Source organism: Odocoileus virginianus, chromosome 15, assembly GCF_023699985.2.
Source record: "Odocoileus virginianus isolate 20LAN1187 ecotype Illinois chromosome 15, Ovbor_1.2, whole genome shotgun sequence".
In the NCBI taxonomy this organism is placed as follows: domain Eukaryota; kingdom Metazoa; phylum Chordata; class Mammalia; order Artiodactyla; family Cervidae; genus Odocoileus; species Odocoileus virginianus.
In genome coordinates this window covers 30,061,820-30,086,782 of record NC_069688.1, presented here as the reverse complement: position 1 = coordinate 30,086,782, position 24,963 = coordinate 30,061,820, and the positions used below count along the sequence as shown (strand labels likewise).

The following is a 24,963-nucleotide window of genomic DNA, read 5'->3' as shown; positions in this document are numbered from 1 at the left end:
GCGGGGGTCCGACAGTATTTGGAGTTCCAATTCTACATAAGATAGCCAAGGAGAACCTCGCATTTGAGCAAAGTCCTGAAGAGCGATGGGGGTAAGAACCTTCGGACATTCTGGGGAAGGAGGCGAAAGGCGGGGGCACCAAGTGTCGCATTATCAGAATTTACAGCAGCACAAGGCCCAACGGGTACCTGGGCGGGCAAAATTGCTGAGAGTCAGAACGCTTTCCAGGCAAAACTTAGCGGGCCGCTGCTAGCAGGGGACTTCCAGCCATCAATGATTTTGTCCACCAACCGGAATCTCTCTCGACCCACACTTGGCCCCAACGCCGACCAGACCACGCCCACCGCCCACAGGGCTCTGCAATGGGCGGCCCCTCGTTGCTCCGCCCCGCGACCCCCGCGCTTGCGGAGAAGCCAAAGGTCAGAGGTCGTGAATCCGTCATGGCGGCGCTGTGTCGGACCCGTGCCGTGACTGTCGAGAGTCATTTTCTGCGAGTGTTTCTCTTCTCTCGATCCTGTCGAGGAACAGCCACTGAGAGTGGCTCCGGAAGCGAGAGTTCTGATTCCACGGAGCCGAGGCCGCGCTCAGGCGGCTTCGCGAGCGCTTTGGAGCGGCTCTCGGAGCTGCAGCGGAAGGCGGAGCTCGGCCGGACGAGGGTGAGTCGCGAGAGCTAAGCCAGGCACTCGTTGGCGGGCGGGGCCGGGGTTGGGGGCGGAGTCCGCCGTTATGGGTGGAGCCGGGGGCAGGGCGGAGCTTGGCGTCGTCGTTGGGCTCGGCTAAGTTGGGTGAGACCGAGCGAGGCGGGGCCGGGGGCGGGGTCCAGCGTAGGAAGTCGAGTCTGGGCAGGTCGCTTGGAAAAATGTGCGGCCTTGTGTTTCGTCGGTTTGTTGTACTTCTGTATCGTATCTACATGTTGGGCCTTCGTTGTCCACACTCCTTTGAACGCGTCTTCTGAATTGAGTGCTAGAAGGGAAACCAGCGGCGAGAGCTGCCGGCAGCACGTCTAGGGCGACTCCTGGGACTTCGAGTGGGACTCAACGCTGGAAGAGGCTGGGCTCTCGGCTTCTCTTGTGCACAGTAGCTGCAGCGTGGAGCTCAGTGTCTGGTGTTCCAGGCTCTTCAGAAATATTTCTTAATTCAGTGGCTAGGTAAATGACAGAATTAGTGTCACTATGAAGTTGAGCAAGTAATTTAACCTATCAGTGCTTCACTTTTTCTATAAATGACCTTTAAAAAAAAAAAAACCCGTCTGCCCCAGGCAATTATTCTGTAAAATACGATAGAATTATTAGATAGGTGAAATGGAAGAAATAGGCAGAAATACAAATTAGATTTTTTTGAGCTAGCAGACATGAAGTTGGCAGTATTAAACTGTATAAAAATAAACTCCCAATTTCTGTACTTAGCTCCTTGGGAACCAGTCCCAAACAGTTCACAGACGGGTAGTGTCCTGGGTTACAGAAAACCGCCTGGCATCCAGCACAGTGCTTGACTGTTAGTGGGCACTCCGTGTTTGCCAGATGAGAGAATGAAGGAATAGAACGCACAGTGCACATTTGAACTTCAAGACAGCCTGGGCAGTCTTTGAATTGAGATTTCTGTGTGACACCTCACAAACAGTTAAACGAGGATAGCACAGGCTTGAGCACGTATATAAAACATGCTTGTCCAGAATAATAACAGAGCAATAAGAAAATTGTCAGAGTAATAAGAAAACCGAACACACCACGTTAGTTTTATTTTAGTGTTTGTTGGAGGTATTCAGTATTTTTCTGCCATATTTACTATGAGGACTATGAGTAATTGATAGATATTGGTGTAAGACTCAATTTTGTGAAAAATCTTTCATTTCGCTCTTCGAAGTTTCTGGAACCATTCAATTGCTGAGTATCCTGACATTACAAGATGAATAAAGTTTGTCTTTATTGTGTGATCAGGAATTTTGAAAAAAATTGTAAAGTATAAAAGTGATGTGAAAGGAGAATATAAATAGCACTGAAGGTTACTATGTGCATATAAAAGCCTCCTTTCCCTCATTTTCTCAAAGCTGGAAGGTGTATTTTTATAAATGTATACTACTAGAGATTTTATGTATGCATATATAAGTTATTTATATATACAGATATACTTAAAAACATACAGGTTTTTGAACTACATCATTAGTGTTTAAGAATGAAAGCTCTGGATTCAGACAGTCTTGGTTTGAATTATGACTCTTCTATCATTTACTGCCTGTGTTTCCTTGAAAAGTTATGGAATATCCATGTATCTTCTTTTCCTTTTTTTTTTTTAATAACAGGAAACTCTATCATGGGATTATTATGAAACTAATGAATTCATTATTTAAACACTTAGTACAGGGACCTGGTAATGAGCACTCAGTATATTTTCACTGCTGCTGCTGAAAATTGCTCTTTTCACTTAAGTATAACTTTGAATATTTTTCCTTATCATTATATATGTGTAGTGTAGTGTGCTTACCCTTCTCCCTAGGTATCCAACAAGGGATTGGTTCCAGGAGCCTCTGTGATACCCAAATCCTGGATGCTCAAGTCCCTTATATAAATGGTACAGTCTGCAGCTTCCACATCTGCAAATACAGGAGGCTATCTGTATACCTCACTGAAAAAATATTTGTTTGGCATTCCATGGTTTGGATGTAGCATTATTTATCTAACCAGACCTTCATTACTGAACTTCTAGGCTTTTTTTCCCCCTCCCCTTAATGCTACAGTGAGCATTTACATTTTTTCTGCATATTTATAGGGCTTCCCCGGTGACTCAGCGGTAAAGAATGTGCCTGCCAATACAGGAGACGGGGGTTCAATTCCCGGGTGGGAAAGATCCCCTGGAGAAGGAAATGGCAACCCACTCCATTAGTCCTGCCTGGGAAATCCTGTTGTCAGAGGAGTCTGATGGGGCTACAGTCCTTGGGATTGCAAAAGAACTGGACATGACTTAGCCACCAGGTGGCTCAGTGGTAAAGAATTCACCTGCCAGTGCAGAAGATGCCGGAGACTCCAGTTCAGTCCCTGGGTCAGGAAGATCCCCTAGAGTAGAAAATGGCAACTTGCTTCAGTATTCTTACCTAGAAAATTGCATGAACAGAGGAACCTGATGGGCTACAGTCCATGGGGTTGCAAAGTCAGACATGACTGAGCACGCCCTTATCCACATATATGGGATATATAGTGACTAACAGTGTGCACACACAGTGTGAGTTTTGATAGATACAGACTGTAGCACAGTCTTACAGTGCGTGACAGTGCCTCTTTCCCCACCCACTTACACGTGTGGGGTGTCATAAGTGGGTTTTCTTGGTATTGGGCAGTCAAAACAAAGTACAGAAATTGAGAACTGGGTTGTTTATCCCTCACTTCTGATACTAGTTTGTAATTTTTATCAAAATAATTGCATGTTCACAGTTTTTGACTTAATAATTTGAACTGATAAAATGCACTTATACCAACAAAATACTATGCTTATTGTTATATATATTGGGTTCTATATAAGATTTAATTTGTAACATGGTTTCTGCTTTAAAGAAAGCTTTTGGAGCGTAGAAAGTTTGCTCTTCCCTAAACACAGCATGATATCTTTACCTTTGCTCTTCCCCCTAAAATTAGCTTCCCTGCCTACAAACTCCATAGTAAAAATCATCTCTTGTTTTAGGCCTTTATCATCTCACCAACCAGATGAAACTTGTATTGAAAGTCCAGGGGCTTAGATTAAAATGTGTGTGTGTGTGTGCGCGCGCTTAGTCGCTCAGTCGTGCCCAACTCTTTGCGACCCATTGGACTGTAGTCCACCAGGCTCCTAGGTCCATGGATTCTCCAGGCAAGAACATTGGAATGGGTTACCATGCTGTCCCCCAAGGGATCTTCCCAACCCAGGAATCGAGCCTGCATCTCCTTTGTCTCCTGTATTGCAGCCAGATTCTTTACTCGCTGAGCCATCAGGGAAGCCTATGTGTATATATATGAAAGTGAACACATACACACGTATATACATATGAATGAATGAATGAAAGTTAACCTTGTACCCATTGGTTAAATTCTTATCTTTAAAATATAGACACATGTATCTATATGTGCACCTCAGAAATAGGAAATATTCAGTAAGAACCAAGCAAGTTATCCTTAAAAGGAACTTTCTTTTCCCCTGCAGGCAGGAATTTAATCAAGGGCAATTCATGTGAATTCCCTATCTTAAAATTTCAGCCATCTCAAAGGATCTCAAGTTTCAGTGACCTGAAAGTCCATTTATTCGTCCATGCTCACTTATTCATTTCTCTTTTCCTTGGTTCATTATTTTAAGATTGACTTATTCATGTGTCTCTGTAAAGTGTTTTGTTTATTTTTTGTGGGATGGGGACCAAGTCCTTTTCATTTTTGTAACCAACATAACACACGCTTACGTATAGAGGACCTGGTAAATATTTGGTAAATATTATATTTTAAAAGTCAAATGCCTTTTTCCTTTTAAAAATATTTTAAAACCTTTAACCCTCTTATGGCACTTAGTAGTAGTTTAGTTGCCAAGTCGTGTCCAACTCTTGTGACCCCGTGGACTGTAGCCCACCAGGCTCCTCTGTCCATGGGACTCTCCAGGCAAGAATACTGGAGTGGATTGCCGTGTCCTTTAGAGAACAGAGATTTGTAGAACCTGTTAAGCTGATTGGGAGCTGTGGTGTAGTGAAAAACCCATCTTATAGCCACCAGGTGGCAACAGTTGAGCAGAAAACTGGTTTTCTGCTTTATGAATGTTACTGTTTCTTAACAGTAGAGGGTGGCATGTTACTTCACAGCACATTGAGAAAATGGTTTGCAAGAGTTTTTAAGGCCACACAGAACATTTTATTTTTTTAGGATGGTGAGTAAATATTTTAGCTGATTTGTGTAGAATACTGATGTTATAATACACTTTATAGTTTCCTTTTAGCAATACATTAGATTTTATGTAAATATTTTAAACTTTTTTCATGAATATTTCTTATTGGTATTTTTAATTTCAAAATGTTGGACTATTCCAACCAAATATTTAAATCAGATATTTTGTCTTTTCAGAATCCTGAAAAATCCAAAAATAGCTTATTCGAAGAATTGGTTTCAGTTGTCTTATTTTTAATGTAAGTCTTCTAAATTCATATACTGGCAATATCATACAGCTTTATTTACCCCTTTGTTTTCTCACTAGTTTTATATTGATGACTTAAAAATTACACCAGTGTTTTAAGCACTAATATGTAAAGGATGATGCAAAACATATCTGGTTTTAACCATAGTATTCCCTGATTTTTACATTATAGAATTCTAGGAGAATTATCTCTAAGTTAATAATAAAATCCTTCTGAAATATTTGGTTTCACAGTAGAGTCTAACATTTTCAAAGCAGGTTTAGAGGAAATGACCAATTAATATAAAAACAATGAAAGAGTGTATTGAGGTAGATATAAATCTCTAAGGAAAGTAGGTTTTTATCAACAGCTGTAATATACATATTGATATAAATAGTACTATACATTTCCTAAAAGAAAAGATGAATATATTCTGTATGTATTCTGTTTCTTGGGTGGTCATATGCTCTGATCATATACAATCAGACTCCTGTGATTTCCCAAGTCAGCATTAAGTGTAAGTAAGTAAGTGTTAGTCACTCAGTTGTGCCCAACTCTCTTTGCGACCCCATGGACTGCAGCCCACCAGGCTCCTGTGTCCATGAGATTTTCCAGGCAAGGATACTGGAGTGGGTTAGACATTTCCTTCTCCAGAGGATCTTCCCAACCCAGGGATTGAACCTGGGTCTCCTGTACTGCAGGCAGATTCTTTACCAACTGAGCTACAAGGGAAGCCCCAAGTCAGCGTTCAGTTCAGTCACTCAGTCATATCCGACTCTGTGACCCCATGAATCACAGCACACCAAGCCTCCTTGTCCATTACCAACTCACGGAGTTTACTCAAACTCATGTCCATCAAGTCAGTGATGCCATCCAGCCATCTCATCTTCCATCGTCCCCTTCTCCTCCTGCCCCCAATCCCTCCCAGCATCAGGGTCTTTTCCAATGAGTCAACTCTTCGCATGAGGTGGCCAAAGTATTGGAATTTCAGCATTAGCTTTCACTCTTATTTTTACTTAGACATCTCACTTTCTTCTTTTAATATGTTTGGGTTTTCCTTTATTTTGTTTTTACTTTTAAAGGTTTTATTAAGATTTTCTCTTTTGATTAATTTTCTAATGTGATTATGATGCTTAAATTTGTTTTTATCTGTTGGCATTAAATAACATGAAATAAAGAAAGCAATAGCATTTGAGTGGAGCCTGGTTTGTAGGGATTTAGGAATAAAATTAAACAGTGAGGATCCCATTTTTCTTTTCCCTCTCTTTGTAAAATTTGGGGCACTCTGCTGTTGTCAGCTGGCAAACATGGAATGATAGACTCCCAGTCCAGGAGTCAGCGACTCACGTCCTCTGGCCTTTGACCAACTACTCAGGTTGAGGTGGTCAGATCCTCCCAAAGGAGATAAGTGCACACTGGAGCAGAGGATGTTTATCCCAGAGAAGTGAAAACTTATATTCATACAAAAACTTACACAGAAGTGGCCATAGGAGTTTTGTTTATTTATTATAGCCAAAAACTGGAAACAGCCCAGATGTCCTTCAACTGGTCAGTGGTTGAACATACTGTGGTATATCTATCTTGTGGAATACGACTCAGCAGTAAAGAGGAACCAGTGACTGATGCATACAGCAACTTGAGTGGCTCTCAAGTGAGTTATGCTTTGTGAAAAAAGCCAATTCCAAAGAGTAACATACTTTGTGATTCCGTTTATATGACATTATTGAAATAGTGTAATTACTGAGATGGGGAACAGATGTATGGTTGCTAAGAGTTAGGATAGGGCAGAAGGGAGATAAGGAGTGGAAGGACAGCACAAGGGATGGTTGTGGTGATGGAACGTCCTGTGACTTGACTGTGGTGGTATATACATGAACCTTCACATATGATAAAAGTGTATAGAACTAAATATACACACAAATGATTACATCTGAAACTGGTGAAATCTGAGTACTACTGATGGATTACGTCAATGTCACTTTCCTGGTTGTAATATTATACTGTGGTTTACAAGATGTTACCATTGGGAGAACTGATAAGCATTGCAGGAGCTCTCCATATATTATTTCTTGCGATTGCATGTGAATTTACAATGGTCTCAAAATAGAAATTGAATTTAAAGAAAAGTTTCATTTCACTAGTCTGCCAGGTCCAGCACTAGTCAGCCCAGTGAAGTCCATAAACGTGACACCACTATCCCATATAATTAATGATTTTTTTGGTTAGAAACAATGCTATTTGTAATACCATGACAATGAACATGAAAATCTATAAATTCATGAATGGTGGTTTTGGTAGAAGCTTTGTGGATGGAGAAGGCAAATCCATATTCAGAATAAATGTCCATTCCAGTGATAAATATATCACTGTCCTTTCCATTTCAAATGGTCCTATATCACCAATTTGCCACCAGGTGTCTGGCTGATGCTCCCAGAGAATGATTCTGTCTTGGAAGCTTAGTATTGGTTTCTGCCATGGTAGATTGGTCATTTAGCAGTGACTATAGCCAGATTCAGAGAAGGCAGTGGCACCCCATTCCAGCACTTTTGCCTGGAAAATCCCATGGACGGAGGAGCCTGGTGAGCTGCAGTCCATGGGGTCGCGAAGAGTTGGACACGACTGAGCGACTTCACTTTCACGTTTCACTCTCATGCATTGGAGAAGGAAATGGCAACCCACTCCAGTGTTCTTGCCTGGAGAATCCCAGGGACGGGGAAGCGTGGTGGGCTGCTGTCTATGGGGTCACACAGAGTCGGACATGACTAAAGCGACTTGGCGGCGGCAGCAGCAGCATAGCCAGATTACTACTCACAGGGTGAGTTGAAGTCAGTATTCCTGAATCTATGCATAAGCTCAATACCACAGAAATTCAGGGGCTTAGCAGCTGGTAAAATTTCTAATTGGCCAGTGGTCTGGGCCATGTTGAGATACTCTTCCTACCCCCAAGACAGAAGCACATCCCTGCTGTCATGGCAGCTTTGTTCTTGAACCCACTGGGGAGGTGGACAGGAGTGTCAGGGAGAGACGCTGACTGACTCCACATGGCTAGCTGTCTTGTCCCTTGATTATTAAGATTCTTCTCTGCTGAAGAAGTTATTCACGTGCGACTCATTTATTTTCTCACTCTGTGCCTGTTTTAGAGAGGTCTGTCTTCCTATCTCTTTCCCAGACCTTCTTGCCACACGTTTCCCAATCCTGTTTCTGCTTTATCTCTGACCATCCAGCACAATCATTAGTCACTTGACAGAAATCATTTTTGGTCCTCACTTTAGGCCGTCTGTCTTTGCAGAGAGATAATCATTCCAGTGCCCTGCTCAGAGCCCTTTACTGCCGTCGTTCAGGGCTACTCTGGTTCTGCATACGCTACTCGTAGAGACCTCTCGGAATGCTCACTGTCCATCTCTGTACTGCAAGCATCATGTCTGCCAGGTTATAAAACTCAAGTAGTGGAAGAGCTTGCCTAATGACCTGCACCTTTTGCAGAGTCTTACCTTGTTTTGGGCCCCACTCAAAACTGGCAGCTTTTTGGGTTACTTGTTAAAAGGATTGAAGAGGCATGTCCATGTGAAGTATTTGTTGCCTGCAGAAATCAAAGAGACCCATTAAGCATTGAGCTTCTTTGTGGTAAGAAAGGATATCTCAACATAGCCCAGACCTCTGGCCCCCTGGGAATTTCAACCAAGGCCCAGCATTTTTGTGAGATTCATTTCCCACCCTCTGGCATAGAGGTGTCTTACCATGTGTCGAGAGTAGCTGCAGTTTGCTGCTTCCAGGTCAAGTCAGCCTGTGTAGTGGAGTAGCATACTGTCCTGTGGAATGGAGTGGCCTTCAGTCTGTAAACTAGACTGTGGTACAGAGCTGGAAAGTTAATGTAACCTGGAGGTATATCATCTTTACTAACAGGTCTAGAAAAAGAAAGCATTGGTTAGATAATTATTGCATGCCAGGTGCTGAGGGATATTTTAATTTACTACAGTCATGAAATCACATCTGGAACAACAGCTGCAATTGGAGTTACCCCTTGATTAAATTTATGACAATAAATTGTCCTTCTGGAAGACCTGTCTGCTTTCTGCAGGGCCTCGTAGGCAAGTTGAATGAGCATGTGGCAGGAGTCACCACCCTGCGTCTTCCGGGTCCTTGACAGAGGTGCTGACTGCTGCAGTGCACTAGGAAGGTGGTATTTTGCCTTTGACTTACTTTTTTGTTAGGTAGCGAAAGTTCTAGTATCTCTCACTTGACCATTCCTGCTCTAATAGCCTTCACTCAACAGATCAAGGAACCAGTGTGGAGATCCTGCCAGTGGCTGACTATATGTGTTCCAATTGTGCATTCTTGGGAGAATAACCATAGAGCAGGTTCATGAGATAGATCTGAGCTAAAACTCCATTTATCACGCGATTTCCATAAGCCCTTGTTCTGACTGGCACTGAATTTGTTCTTGAAGAGTTAGTGAATTTGTTCTTGAAGAGTTAGTATCAGTTCAGATAATCTCTGAAAAGTCTGCTAATTTCTCCTCCCGCAGTTCTGGTAAATAACCACATATCCTTTGGGAAAGTTGGAAGGAAGAGTGGTGGTCCAGTATACCTCCTCTTCATTTGAAAAACTTGGATGTCTGGGAACTGGTTGAGGGGCTGTGAGTTTCATATGTGGTGATTCAAATCAGGCTTTTGTTCTCCAGAATTAGAGTTTTCCCATCTATGTTATTTGTAAGGACACCATAACCAACCAGTTAGTACCAGAGAACTCTACAGGTTGTTAGGCTCTGCAGCATTATGATAACCATGCCCATCATCTTGTTGGCTCAGAAGCGCTGGGCTGACTCCTGCCACTAAAGGATCTCATTATTTCCCATTGAGTTCAGGGAGCTCTTGTTGGCAGCAGTTCTCCCCGTCAGTCCTGACCTACGGAGAACAGCTACCACACGGCTCTCAGAAATGCTGGAACTCCCTTCTCAAAGGTGTTTCTCTTAGTCTTGGTGAAGTGCGTATCTTACAGATCCTCCTGGGGCCATAATAAGAGGTGGTGAACAGATCATAAATAATAAATCCATCCTAATGTTATATTCTCTTCTAGCCTTTGAATACCTTTCTCAGTGGTATACTAAGGAAGTTCTGGTATTTCAACTTCATCTAGTGTAGTCGGTCATTGGGTCCAGGTTTCATTCAGTCCACCAAGCAAGCTATTAAAAGCCTCTTCCAGCCACTTAAGCTAATATATTGAATCTGAATTTCTGCCTATGCATGAATGCTTCTGTTGTGTCCAACTCTTTGCAACCCCTTGAACTGTAGCCTGTCAGGGCCCTCTGTCCGTGGGGTTCTCTAGGCAAGAATACTTGAGTGGGTTGCCATGCCCTCCTCCAGGGGATCTTTCCAACCCAGGGATCGAACCTGGGTCTCCTGCATCGCAGGCAGATTCTTTTGCCATCTGAGCCACCCAGGAAGCCCCAGTGATGACTGGGTCTATAGTGAATTAATTTTTTTAAGCTACATTTTAGGGGGTGATGGTCCTACCAGAGGCATATTTTGAGAGCTTTACATGTGGCTATATATTTATTTAATCCTCATAGCAGCCCTGTGAAATAGGTATAATTATGAACACCCTTTTATACGTGAGTAAACAGTAGCACAGAGAGTCTAAGTGCATTGCCCCATCACAGAGCTGGTAAGCGGTACCGTCAGGACTTGAGCCACATAGTCCAACCTCAGAGCCTTTAGCACCTTGTGCTCCTACTCCAGGCCTTACTAACTGCTCATACCTGGCCAGACAGCTGTCATTTTGATTCTTTTCTTTCCTGATGGACTGAGTTACCTATTGCTGCGTAATCAGCCCTCAAGACTTATTTCTCTAGACCATTTATTTAATTATTATGTTTTTTAGAGAAGATAAAAAATATATTGTATTTATTTTGCCAGGGCAATAAACACCTTATTTCTAGGTGTTGTGCACTTTGACCTTTCTGTCAAATGTTCTGTGCTGAACAGAAAATTGCCTTCCCTGACTATATTCTTTTAATTATTCCACTTGTTTTCAGCCTCGCTTCTCATTACAGCTTTCTATAATTCCTGGCATGATGAAGTCCTGTGCCTTTACGGGATTCTTCAGAATAGATTGACTTATTTTCATAGCTTCTTCCTTCTGTGTATTTTTAGCTTCAGTTTCCTTCACTCTCCTTCACTCGTTATCACCCTTCTGCATGCTTTTGGTCCACTAGAAAGTTGTTTAAATTTCTTGCATACTTTTTGTCTCCGTTCTGTTCTCTTTAATATTGGCAGTTTGTAATTTTTTTGTTCATTCTTTTACCATCGTTGGGCTTCCCTAGGAGCTCAGCTGGTAAAGAATCTGCCTGCAATGCAAGAGACCCTGGTTCAATTCCTGGGTTGAGAAGATCCACTAGAGAAGGGATAGGCTACCCACTCCATTATTCTTGGGCTTCCCTGGGGGCTCAACGTGTGAAGAATGTGCCTGTAATGCAGGAGACCTGGGTTTCATCCCTGGATTGGGAAGATCCCCTGGAGAAGAGAACAGCTATTCACTCCAGTATTCTGGCCTGGAGAATCCCATGGACTGTAGTCCATGGGGTCGCAAAGAGTCAGACCCAACTGAGCGACTTTCACTTTCTTTCTTTACCATCACTGAATGGAATTTCAGAGGAAGGCAGAGAGAGATGTTAAGTATCCACTGAGCCATCTTGAACCACTACTCCATTAATTTTACTAAAAGAACATTGTTATGAGCATAGCATTTATTGGTTAGGGCTGAAGAAACTGAAGTTGTTGCAGCACAGTTAATAGAAGGAAGTCAGTTTTAAATTACCTGTCAGAGAAGACACATGTTAAGATGTTTTTCTTGCTAACTAATGTGAAGTAAAGCACATATACCATTTCACTATTTTTGTTACTGTTTGTGTTAAAAGAGGGAGCTGGGTAGGATTTGTCTTCCCTTTTCAATGGTTTATTAATTTATAAAATCATATTTACATTGTAGAATATTTAAGAATTCCTACTACTAAACTTAATAGGTATCCAACCTTTTCATTAACAAGTGAGAAGACAGATCCAGAGAGGTTAAGTGACAGTCAAGATTTTTAGCTGTTTAGTGGCTGAGTTACTCATAGAACCCAGATTTCCTGAATATTTGTTATTCTGCTGTCCTGTTTGCTTCTCTTTAAGTTTTTTAGTCATGTTTCTACTTTCCATCTTTTGAGGCAACTTGTATTTAAAATCACTTTCAGCCTGTCACGTGGTTGTGAGTAGCAGATATGGTATTCATGTGTGAAATGAGGTGCCTGCACTCACTGATATCTCGTCCTTCCTCTGATTCCAAGCTGTATATAAATATCTTCATATGCATGATAGTTTTATACATATTAATTTATGCATATGCTTTATAGGCTTCCCAGGTGGCTCAGTGGTAAAGAATCCCCCTGCCACTGCAAGAGATACAGGAGATGAGGGTTCGATCCTTAGGTCAAGAAGATCCCCTGGAGAAGAAAGCGGCACCCACTCCAGTACTCTTGCCTGGAAAATTCCAAGGACGGAGGAGCCTGGTGGGCTGCAGTCTCTTGGGTCACAGAGAGTCGGACATGGCTGGATGACTACTCATCAATGCACGTATGCTTCATACATTAAAAAGTTTTAACTGATACCCCCACTCCCAAAAATAAAGAACTGTGTTGCCATTTCCTTTTCTAGGGGATCTTCCCTACCCAGGGATTGAACCTGTGTCTCCTACAGTGGCAGGCAAATTCTCTACTAATGAGCCCCAGGGGAGCCCAAAGATGAGTGCTGCTGCTAAGTCGCTTCTCGTGTCCGACTCTTTGTGACCCCATAGACGGCAGCCCACCAGGCTCCCCCGTCCCTGGGATTCTCCAGGCGAGAACACTGGAGTGAGTTGCCATTTCCTTCTCCAATGCAGAAAAGTGAAAAGTGAAAGTGAAGTTGCTCAGTTGTGTCCAACTCATAGCGACCCCATGGACTGCAACCTACCAGGCTCCTCTGCCCATGGGATTTTCCAGGCAAGAGTACTGGAGTGGGGTGCCACTGCCTTCTCCACCAGAGATGAGTAGAAGGCACAAATCTGTACTCATGGATTTCTGAAAAAGCATGTGCTTGGGAAAAAAATTTTTGTAAGTTAGAAAAAAAAGAAATAATCAGCCTGTATTATATATTCAACCCTACTTCAAATAAATTCAGTATGTAAAACAACTTCTAGAAATGAGTACCACAAAACAGTTAAAGCTGTCTTTCCTTTAAAATTTTATTTTAGGAAAAAGAAGAAAATTACAGCGTTAAAATATAATGTTAAAATTAAAGTCAGGTCATTTAAAAATATTATGTAACAAGAACTGCTAATTCAGACTACTAATTATATGACCCATAATCATTTTTATCTTAATGTTTATTTAAATTTGTATTAAACCTATAGTCACTTTCATTAACCTATATTCAAAGGCATTTTTTTTTTTTTGTGGTTAGTCATATAGAAATGAGGGCTTCCCTGCTGGCTCAGATGGTAAAACACCTGCAGTGAGGGAGACCTGGGTTCGATCCCTGGGTTGGGAAGATCCCTTGGAGGAGAGCATGGCAACCCACTCCAGTATTCTTGCCTGGAGAATTCCATGGACAGAGGAGTCTGGTGGGCTACAGTCCATGGGGTCACAAAGAGTCAGACACGACTGAGTGACTAAGCACAGCATATAGGAATGAAGCCAGTTACCTTCTGGGATACCCTCCCTGCATACTCACCTCCTCACCCCCTCCTCACCCCAGGCCTGAGGCTTTGGCTAAAGACTCTTCTTACCTGCTCACCTTCCAGATTCCACCCGGGGCCACCACATCTCCACCCAAGCACAGATGGCTGCTTTTCTCTGGCTCTTCAAGGAGGAAAAAGAATGAGGAGGAAGCTGAAGAGTGTACCTGACTTTTTAAAGCAAGATTTTATTTCAGTGTTTTTATTATTGCTGCAAAACAAATATACAGCAAATTGACTTTTAAAAACTTCCCCTGTAAGCTATTACTCTGTGTGTGTGTGTTAGTTGCTCAGTCGTGTCCAACTCTTTGAGACCCCTCCAGGTTCCTCTGTCCATGAGATTTCCCAGAATACTGGAGTGGGTTGCTATTGCCTTCTCTAGGGGATCTTCCCAACCCAGGGATCGAACCCTGGTCTCCTGCAATGTAGGCAGATTCTTTACTATCCAAGTCATCAGAGAAGCCAAGAGGTTGTGGCTGCGTGGGCACGGAAGCTGTTACTGTGCTTACCATGTTATACCTTTGCATTGAATTACATGCGTGTCAATGTCTCTTTTCATATTTAGGGCTCTCCGAAAAGTGTGGAATCCTTCGCGTCTATGCTGAGACATTCTCCTCTTACACAGATGGGACCTGCAAAGGATAAAATAGTCATTGGGCGAATCTTTCATATCGTGGAGAACGATCTTTATATAGATTTTGGCGGCAAGTTTCATTGTGTATGTAAAAGACCGGAAGTGGATGGAGAGTAAGTAGAATCATTTCCAGATGCTTTAAGAGTGTGCATAAAAGTTGAGATATCTCAAAAGTATTGTTGGACTTTAGTTGGTGATTTTTGAAAAGATAGAAAATATGATTATTTCTCTTCATGCTAGTCAACTTAGGCCAAGTTCACCTCATGTTATATTAGTCAGATTAGGCTAGATTCATGTCTTCTCAAAGCAGTGAGATCAGTTTTGGGGAAGATTTGAATGTCCATCCTGATAATAAACCATTCCACATCATAAAATTAAAACCATCTTTGGAGTAATGCATGCTGTTCAACCCATTGTATGTGTAACTTTTGTGCCTCTTCTTTTTCACAGTCTCCATCTGTCTTTCAAGAGAAACCTCTGATTTCTCTTTCTTTATGTTCTTTTCTCTTATTGTACCAAATTCTGATTCTTTATCATTTTCTTTTCTTCCTGTTTTGCATCTGCTCTCTGGATTACTATTTTTCCTGTTATTTGAACAGAATTCATTCTGTTTATAGTCTTTGTAAATAAAGATAATTGTGAATATAAATATGCCTTATGAAAACCACTAAGGTGGGAGACCTGGGAGTAGAATATAAAGAGGGAACAGAGATGCATAACTAAAACTCTGAGATTAAAAACAGTAGTCAGCAAGATGGAAATGAATTTTTTCCATAAATTTTTAATATATACAAATATAAAGAAACATGTATATCACTGGCATTTTCCAGTTTATAATAAATTTGGCTGAGCAGGTAAAATATTCATAATTCAGCAGACTTATATATAAAATGCATCTTTTTATAAAGCTAATACCTGCTGGTCTGACTTCACATTAGGTCAACTTGTAAGAATAAGGATGGCCAGTTCAACTGGGTGGCATCCATGGTGGCATGATGTAAAGCTTATCAGTTGTAGGGAAGAGAAGAAAGGATTTCTTTACATGAAATAAAGCAGTACTTCATTTTCAAATTACTGATATATTTTCTATTAATGAAAAATGATCTGCTCTTGCTCTTGCTAACAGTACACAAGGATTTAGGATCTCTTCAGTTTGGCAGGCACTGTTGTAATGGCTTATAAACAAGACAGACTAGCTCTCTGCTTCCATGAAGTTAGGGGAACTTAGTCTCTTGGAAGAATGGAGAATAGATAATAAACTAGTGCACAAATCAGTTTTAAAAATTGGTAATTAAATGAGTAAGAAGAGGTAATATGCTGACAAGATGTTTGGTGAGTAGAAGATAACAGTAATCAGAGAAGAACTTTGACCCTTGCTTCTATTGCTAAATGTTTAAAATGCCATCAGAATGCTTCTTTTTAAAAAAAGTGATAAACAACTGATAAGGATCCCAAATTGTTTTGGTTAACTGAATATTCTAATTAGCTAAATTACAGCCTCTTAATAAGTTCTATAGCTTTTTTTTGTTTTAATATTCATTTCTGATTGTTTAAAAGAACAAGTTTTCAGTTTTTGTCCCAAGAAGCCGGTTGTTCAGGTGCCAAGTCACGTCTGACTCTTTGCAACCCCACGGACTGCAGCATGCCAGGCTTCCCTGACCCTCACCATCTCCCAGAGTTTGCCCAGGTTCATATCCATTGAATCAGATAGAGTTATGCAAAAAGGCTTCAGAGATTACTCTGGGAGAAAAGGGGGCAGTTAGGTCCTATTTCAGAGCAGCTCTGCTTTCACTGTTTTTACATGTTATAGTTCTGGTAATGTCTTGTTTAAGATGTTGGGGGGAGTGGTGGTGAGTATTTCTATCATACAAAAAAAGTTCGAAAAACACTTTTAAAAGAAAAATTAAGTCTAGAAAGACATTGCATTAATAGTAATATTTAGAATATAAAGTATAGTATTTAGGCATGAATAATAGTGTTGTGACCTACTTTGAGTGAGTTGCAAAGTAGACAATTATAATTACATTCAGAAATTTTGGCAGTGTGGTTGGAACCTAACTCTTACAGTACCAGCCTCAAAAGTTTTAATCATTTTGTTTTTTAAACATCAGTTTATGACTTGGGATCAGAAGTCAGATTATAGCAAACCAAAATGACCCTGGCATTAACTTTTTTGGCAGTTATCTTTGAATTAACTGACTTGTTAAATTTAATCAAGATTTTCTTTTATAAAACCCATTAACCCATACCAGCACTTCAGTTCAGTCACTTAGTCGTGTCCGACTCTTTGCAACTCCATGAACTGCAGCACACCAGGCCTCCCTATCCATCACCAACTGCCGGAGTCTACCCAAACCCATGTCCATTGAGTCGGTAATGCCATCCAACCATCTTATCCTCTGTTGTCCCCTTCTCCTTCTCAATCTTTCCCAGCATCAGGCTCTTTTCAAATGAGTCAGCTCTTTGCGTCAGCTGGCCAAAGTATTGGGGTTTCAGCTTCAACATCAGTCCTTCCAGTGAACACCCAGGACTAATCTGCTTTAGGATAGTACCAGCACTTATAATTAGATAATTAGAAACTAATAGTTCTGGACCATAACTGGGCATTTTTGCTTCTTTCAGTTGAGGTATATATTTAGCAAAAGCTAGTTGTGTTTATTCCCAAGCCCATTTATATTATTGCTAAATAATTTATTTGATTATTACATAATTTATTTGATTATTACATAAATTAATAAAATATGAGTTTTGAAAGGGTCTTTGTTCTTATGAAAGCTAATTTTAATGTTTAGAAAGGCACCATAAGGGAATCTTTTTAAAATAAAATTGCTATTGAATTAGTTTAAGTAAACTGTAAAGATGGGGGCAGTTCTTTCTGTCCCTGTGTTAATTTAAAGTGACTGACTCTGGCAATCCCAGACTTTGCAGTGTAGATATTGTTTATTTAAGGAGATCAGTGCAGTGCTCCAGTGAGTGGACCTCTCCTCAGTAAGAAGGCCTGCCCCCTCTCAGAATATTTGCATTAATTGCTAAGTTAATATCTCTACAGTTTATGTGCATACTTGTTTTATGGAGTCCTCACTTTGACCTGCTTTTCCATGAACCAGTCTATGAGTCAGGGGACTTCTATGAGTTAGAATATAAAGCGCTTTCCCTGTAAACATTTGTGTGTTAGTAATACAGCACACAATTTCACAAAACTTATCCTAGTGTGGGTTAAGATCATTTCATTTCTATATCTGATAATCCCGATAGCCAGGCTTTTTAAAACCTATGTTGGCACCTTATACATTATCTGATTTGTTCTGCACAATAAACACAGGCAGTAGAAGATATTGTCCCCCATTTCCCAAATGAAAGTAATTCTCTGAGCATAAACAAGGTGCTGCAGTCACAGTTGTAATTAACAAGGCAGAGATTAAAGCCTAGGGCTGTGTGTGTCCATCACTCAGGAGTGTTCTTTCACTCTGCCGTGCTGCTCTTTAAATCCTACACATGTAGCTATTAGTAGTAAAGTGTTACAGAAACTTCCTTAAAATAGTCTGACCTGCTAACCAGCTTTATACCAGGGACCTTGAAAGCAGTGGTAGTGAATCTTTATAGAGGTCTGTTAAAGACTGGTAGATAGTCAATTCTAATATCCTGGGTTATGGATGGGACAGTGTGTTTGGCTAGTACTACCACCAATAATCTAATGGCCAGCAGATCCAGGCTTTGTTTTGGAATGGTTGTGAATCATGATTGTGGTGACGCCTGTAGTCACAGAAACTAGTTAATGTCTGACAGTGATAAGTAGCTTAGAGTCAGCATGCCTCTTGTTATTTGGGAATGACATAGTTCAAAAAAGTTTATTTTGCAAAGGGTAGAAAGTTGACTCTATGTATAACACAATTTTTAATTGATTCATTTTATAAAATGTATCATTTATTTTCTTGAACCTTATTAGACCTAAAGTTGTTTAACTTGTCTTTGTTTTGATGACCCAAGGTCATAATTATGAACGTTAATTTCTGTATTGTATCACAACTTAAATATATAGAATTATTGTTCCTCAGCCACACAACCCTCCAGTTTTGTAGTTTTTGTGTTTCACCTTTGGGTGTCATGTTTCTTTTTCTATTTGTATTTGTGTCTGCATTTTTAGCTTTAATTAGACTTCCTAATTTTCTTCTAATATTCTGATGCCTGGGAAATCAGTCATCAAAATTGTGCTTAAAGTAAGACAACTAGAGTTTGAGTAAGGACCTCACAGCCTCTTAAGTAGATGAAGTGTATGTATACTTTAGTACGTGAACGTCAGTGTGTATCTTGACCACTCTTAAGCTCCCCTGCTCAATTCTCACTGGGTTCTGTGGAGACTTGATGTCACCAGATAACTAACTTCCTGATCAGTGGCATGCAACTAGGTTGGGGTTTTGCCCCTATGTTGACTACTTGTTCACTGAAGCCCTTGATAGGGATGGTCACACATCAGAAAAGTGTTGTTGAATCAGTCAAGGTACTGAGTGTCTTGGACAGGAGCAGTTGTCGTGGTTGAGACTTTAACACCTCCAGTAGGAACAGTAGTGAAAATAGAATGAAATTATTGGATCTCAAGTACTACTTGAGATGGTGCCAGTTCTTACAGTGAGTGAAGCAAAAGTCACTCAGTCAGGTCCGACTCTGCGATCCCACGGACTATACAGTCCACGGAATTCTCCAGCCCAGAATACTGGAGTGGGTAGCCTTTCCCTTCTCCAGGGGATCTTGCCAACCCAGGGATCAAACCCAGGTCTCCCGCATTGCAGGCGGATTCTTTACCAGCTGAGCCACAAGGGAAGCCCTTGTGCGCAGCATTGCTTTATGGCATTGATTAGTTCGGTCGACTTGGAATGTACCCATAATACATTTTATTAATCTCAAGAACTAAGTTGCTGATTTTATTAACCTTATTTTTAAACAAATAGGCCATAGTAAGTATAATTTTTCACTGAGTCAGCAAACATTTAATGAGCAGCTATTGTGCACCACTTCTTGTTTTATGTTAGCGATGTACAGATGAAAGACAGTCCCAGTGTTCAGGGAGTTTGTGATTCAGCTGGGGGAGAGAGATGTAAACCAATACACATAGTATCATGTCAAGTTTTGTTTACTGTATCCTACCGGCATGGAGAAGAGAGGATCAATGATGGAGTCAGCTTGTGTCAGAGACAGTTTCCCAGAGGAACTAGCAGTTGAACTGAGTTGTAGAGGAGGGATAGGAGATGCAAAGTGCAGAAAATGAGAGGGAGCTGTACTTGCCAAAGTTTTCAGTGGGCGAGAACTCAAGTGGCTTAGTTGGCTTAAGTTTAGGAGGAGTGAATTGGGAGAGTAGGGACATGGCAGGTGCCAGATCCTCAAGGAGCTTATGTATCATTTTCAAACATTGAGGCTTTACTCTGAAAGTGATAAAGATACTAAAATATCCTGACAGGTAGTAGGGACCACACTGTGTTTCAGTGAGGTCATTCTGGCTGTGATGTGGAGTATGTACTAGAAGAATGGAACCAGAGTTAGAGAGGCCAGTAAGGAAGCTTCTGGAAAGAAATGACAAGAATGGGAATGAAGTCTTGGTGTCAGGAAAGGAGATTTTTCCTAGTAATTTAGGAGACAGAAGAAACAGGTGTTGGTGACTAATTGTGGCTTGCAAGTCAGAGGGCAGAGCTTCTGATGGTGTTTGATTTTAGACATGAATGAATAGGTAAATAGAAAATTGAGTTGCATTGGGGAAGTGGAGAACCGAAATTTATTGAATTGATACTTTTGCCTGCTTCAAAAAAATTTTTTTTAATGTCCAGATTTAGATTAGTTTGATTCTCCCTTTCCCACTCAGTGGTTATAATACTTCTGATTAGTATCAGTTAAAGAATGTTCCCCCTCTTTTACTGAAATATCAATTCCTTATGGTTGAACCATGTTTACCTTTTTGGTTAAAGAGCCTTATTCGCTAAGTGTTTTTATTTCATTAATTTATATTTTGATTTTTTGGTGAGAATTGTATACCTTTCTGTCAAATCCTCAAATTCAATTTTATGAGTAAAGTCCATTGATTTATTCATGTTTCATGAAGATTGCATCTCTTAAAGCATTATTTCTACACTCACTTCTCTCTTACAACACACAAGATTGACAGCTCTGAGAATCAAAAGGTTTCAAAACAAGCATGATTGGCAGTTCTAAGGTAACTAGCACATGCACTGAATATTATTTGTACTTTTGTTTGACACTGAGGTGGAATAAACAAGTTAATTTTCCAGTCTTTGTTTCTATTTCAGGTTGTGTGATGTATAGGGTCACATAAAGAGTGGAATGGATACTGAATGTTTCAAAGACTAAAGTTTTCAAGGTATATTGGTAGGGGGGAAGAGAAAATAAGAATATAAATTAAGTAGCTCTTTTTATTCCAGAGGACTTGGTTCACAGTTAAAATGTAGGCTTGTTTTTAAATAGAGTGGTTATTGAAAATCATTTTATTAGGTTTTTTCAACAAAGCTCTGATTATTTTTTAGGAAATGGTTAAGAATATATGTAAATTATAAAATAGCTTAGGAATGATCTGAGTTCATGAAACACATGTAATTCCAACTCTGAATAACATTAGACAAAAAAAAGACAGGGGTTGGGGCTTATAAATACAGAGAATGGATTGGTGGTTGTCAGAGGTTGCAAGGTGGTTAAAATGGTGAAGGTGGTCAAAAGGTACAAATTTCCAGTTATAAAATAAATAAGTCATGGAGATAAAATATACCACATGGTTACTACAATTAAGAATACTGTGTTGCATATTTGAAAGTTGTTTAGAGAGTAGATCTTAAAAGTTCTCATCACAAAAAGTTACATTTGTTACTGTTTATGGTGATGGATGTTAACTAGACTTGTGGAGACAGTTTCACAATATATAGAAAGAGTGAATCATTACATTGTACCCCTGAAACTAATATAATGGCAAATGTCAGTTATACCACAATAAAAATTTTTTTAAATAACATTATAGTTTCCCACCCACCTCCCCTCAGGTATATGGTATAGCAGTGTTCTTTTACTTTGATTTTTTTTCTGTTGGATTCTATTTTGATTGATGTACAAAATTCATTTACTTTTTGTGGCTTATTCACTTACATGCAGCTGTATTAACCCAGAGACTGTGTAAATTTAAATGTCTCATAAGTTTGCCTTATATACTTTCTCAGGACTGTAAAGGTTAAAAGTGAATCTGGAAACTCCTATGGTGGTACTTGTTAAGGAATGCAAGCAATTAAGTGTTCCCACAAAAGCTTTGAAGTTAATATCCTATTAGGACAACAAGGAGAAAAAGTCAAGGCTGCACTTGTACAATTGGTTCAGGCTGTAGTTCTATTGACTTAAAAGTAGATTTTAGAAAAATTAAGTTACCTTAATAGGAATTGTGAATCCTGTTTTAGTTTGTAGAATTTCATATTAATTTAAATTGCCACTTGATAACATCTAGAGACTTTCAGGAACCCAGAATTTCAACATGTCCTTTGTCATTTGTGGTTAATAATACAAGCAATAATAACTGACATTTGTTGAACACTCTGTTCCAGGCACTTTGCTAAGAGATTTGCATGTGTTTTTTAAAACATCTTTTTATTAAGTAGATACTAAAATAGATACTGTAGAATCCTTATTAAAAGGCACTGAAGAAATAAAGGCTTACAGAGATTTTAAGTAACTTGCCCAAGGACAGCAGCTAGTAAATAAGCGGAGAGGAGAGACTGTTAGCTCTAAGTCCATATTGTTAACCTCTACTTTATACATACTCATCAAATGCACTTCCAGGGTGCACGTGTATGTGTGACTTGCTAATTTTCTCAGCAGATGTTGAGTATCTTAATTACAGTGTGCTGAATACAGTTTAGAAGAACTGTATGATGTCTTTAAGAGGAAAGATGCATATAGCCCAGTAACACAGGAATATATGAATGAATGCCTAAGTGAATGATGTGATTAAGCATAGAAGTGTTCAAAGTAGAACTGGAGAAGTAAGAGTTGAAATGGTTTTATGAAAAAAGAAGGGGGCTCCTCACGGAGATTGAACTTTGGCTTGAATCTGAAGGGTAGGGGAAGGGGCATTGGACGATGAATAATGAGAGGACAGTGGTGGAGGAGATGTCATGAGCAATGGCCCAGAATTGAAAATGATCCTGTCTTCTCCATCTGTATAACATATTACTCAAAAACTTCATGGATTAAGACAATAAACATTTGTTATCTCATGCAATTGCTATGAGTCCGGAATTTATGAGTGTCTTTGCTAGACCATCCTGGCTCAAGGTTTCTTATGAGCTTCATTTAAGATATTGGCCAGGCTGCAGGCATCTGAAGGCTTAACTAGGGTTGGAGAATTTGCTTCCAAAGAGGCTGCCTCACATACCTGGCAAGTTAGTGTTGGCTGTGGGCAGGAGGCCTTAGGCCTTTACCACATGGACTTCTCCAGGGCTCCTTGAGTGTCCTCACCGCATAAGTTAGCTTTCCCCTGAGTGAGAGTGACCTTGGAAGTGGTTGTGGTGTCCTTTATGACCTAGTCATACATTGTCATTTCTGCCATATTCTCTTCATTAGAAGTCAGTAAGCTCAGCCCACACTCAGTGGCTGAGGAGTTAGTCCCCACTTTTTAGAGGGAGGTGTGAACGTAACGTGTGTACATATTTAAAATCATCATGGGTCAAGAGCCCATGGCTTGGATGAAATTTTAAGGAGTAATGAAATATTTGGGCTTCCCAGATGACTCAGTGGTAAAGAATCCACCTGTTAAGCAGGAGACATGGGTTCAGTCTCTCCATCAGGAAGATCGCCTAGAGAAGGGAATGGTAGCCTGCTCCAGTATTCTTGGCCTGGGAAATCTCACGGACAGAGGAACCAGGTGGGCAACAGTCCATGGAGTCACAAATAGTTGGACACAACTTAGTGACTAAAATACAACAATGAAATATTTGCTTTACTAGACAGGCAAGGATCCTTACAGAAAACTGAATTTCAAGATGAAAATTTGTGATGGTAGAGATACAAAGGAGCTGAATTTGGGGATTGGTGTTCTTGGATGATGACACTGGTAGTGTTATGGGAGATGGATAGGCAAGGCCAGTTGTGAGACTATCATAGATATCTAGACAGGCTGACTACTGGTTGTACTAGAGTAAGAAGAAATGGGAAAGGAAAGTTAGGAGAGACTGTTCGAAGAAGTTGACTGATAGGTTTTGGTACTTGAGGTTCCCAGCCTAGGTGACTAGAAAGATGGAGGTCACAGCAAAAGGAGAGTTGAATAGAATTGCTGTTAATAGGGCAGGACATGGAGCTTGGTTTTAGACATGTGGTTATTCTGTAGATGTTTAGCCATTTGCAGCTGAGTTTATGAGAAATTAGGATATAGAAAAACAGTAGACCTGAAATGAGCAACTTTTTCATCAGTTCAGTTGGTCAGTCGTGTCTGACTCTTTGCGACCCCATAGACTATAGCACACCAGGCTTCCCTGTCCATCACCAACTCCCAGAGCTTGCTCAAACTCATGTCCATCGAGTTGGTGATGCTATCCAACCATCTCATCCTCTGCCACCTATTTCTTTTGCTTTCTATTTTTCCCAGCATCAGGGTCTTTCCTAGTGAGTCAGTTCTTCACATCAGGTGGCCAAAGTATTGGAGCTTCAGCTCCGGCATCAGTCCTTCCAATGAATATTCAGGACTGATTTCCTTTAGGATGGACTGGTTGGATCTCCTTGCAGTCCAAGGGACTCTCAAGAGTCTTCTCCAACACCGCGATTCGAAAGCATCATTTCTTTGGCCCTCAGCTTTCTTTATAGTACAACTCTCACCTCCATATATGACTACTGGAAATACCATAGCTTTGACTAGACGGACCTTTGTTGGCAAGGTAATGTCTCTGCTTTTCATATTGGGCTCTAAGTTTCTATATCTTCTGTATCTGCAAAAAATAAAAAAACAAAGGCAACAGCATCAGTGCAGGTTTGTGTTTGTGCTACATTAAGCAAGAGTGATTTTTTTTTCCCCCCAAAAGAAATCTTGCAGTGTTTAGGTTCAGGCATCCTGTTAGAGCTGAATAGCTTTGTTTCTAAAAGTGAAATAAATGCAAAGGTAAAACTAGCAGATGGGTCCTTTCAGAGTAACAACCTTGCCACGTGTACTCAGCACAGGATCATATTGTAGGACTTGAAGCAGAGTTCTGAAAATGCTTCCATTTATTTCTGGTAGAGTCCTTGTTACTTTACCTTTTTCACTCTTAGTCCTCTTGTTCCTATCTTCCACCTCCTTAGCAGATTGCTTTATCTCCTTTATTGAAATTAAGTTCATACATTAGTTTAATCTATATGAAATTGCTACTTTTTAAAGTAAAAAAATAGTTGAATATCTGAAATATTATGTGAATTCAGCTTAATGCTCCCTGGCTTTCCTATTCTCGACTTTAAC

General features: G+C 40.3%; 1 protein-coding gene across 3 annotated transcripts in view; it reads left to right on the top strand.

The window, feature by feature from the left end:
• Positions 1–337: 337 nt before the first annotated feature.
• MRPS28 (mitochondrial ribosomal protein S28) overlaps positions 338–24,963 on the top strand; it is a 92,300-nt gene continuing 67,674 nt past the window's right edge. Inside the window, exons 1-4 of one of the 3 annotated variants that reach the window (XM_070477207.1) lie at positions 338–656; positions 5,067–5,128; positions 13,934–14,123; positions 14,433–14,520. In XM_070477207.1, the coding sequence (XP_070333308.1) occupies positions 363–656; positions 5,067–5,128; positions 13,934–14,105 (528 nt within the window). In that variant the 5' untranslated portion in view covers positions 338–362 and the 3' untranslated portion in view covers positions 14,106–14,123; positions 14,433–14,520. Of the gene's footprint in view, positions 657–5,066; positions 5,129–13,933; positions 14,124–14,432; positions 14,615–24,963 lie in introns of those variants that run through there. The other 2 variants (XM_070477206.1, XM_020891168.2) reach the window with 2 other exon arrangements.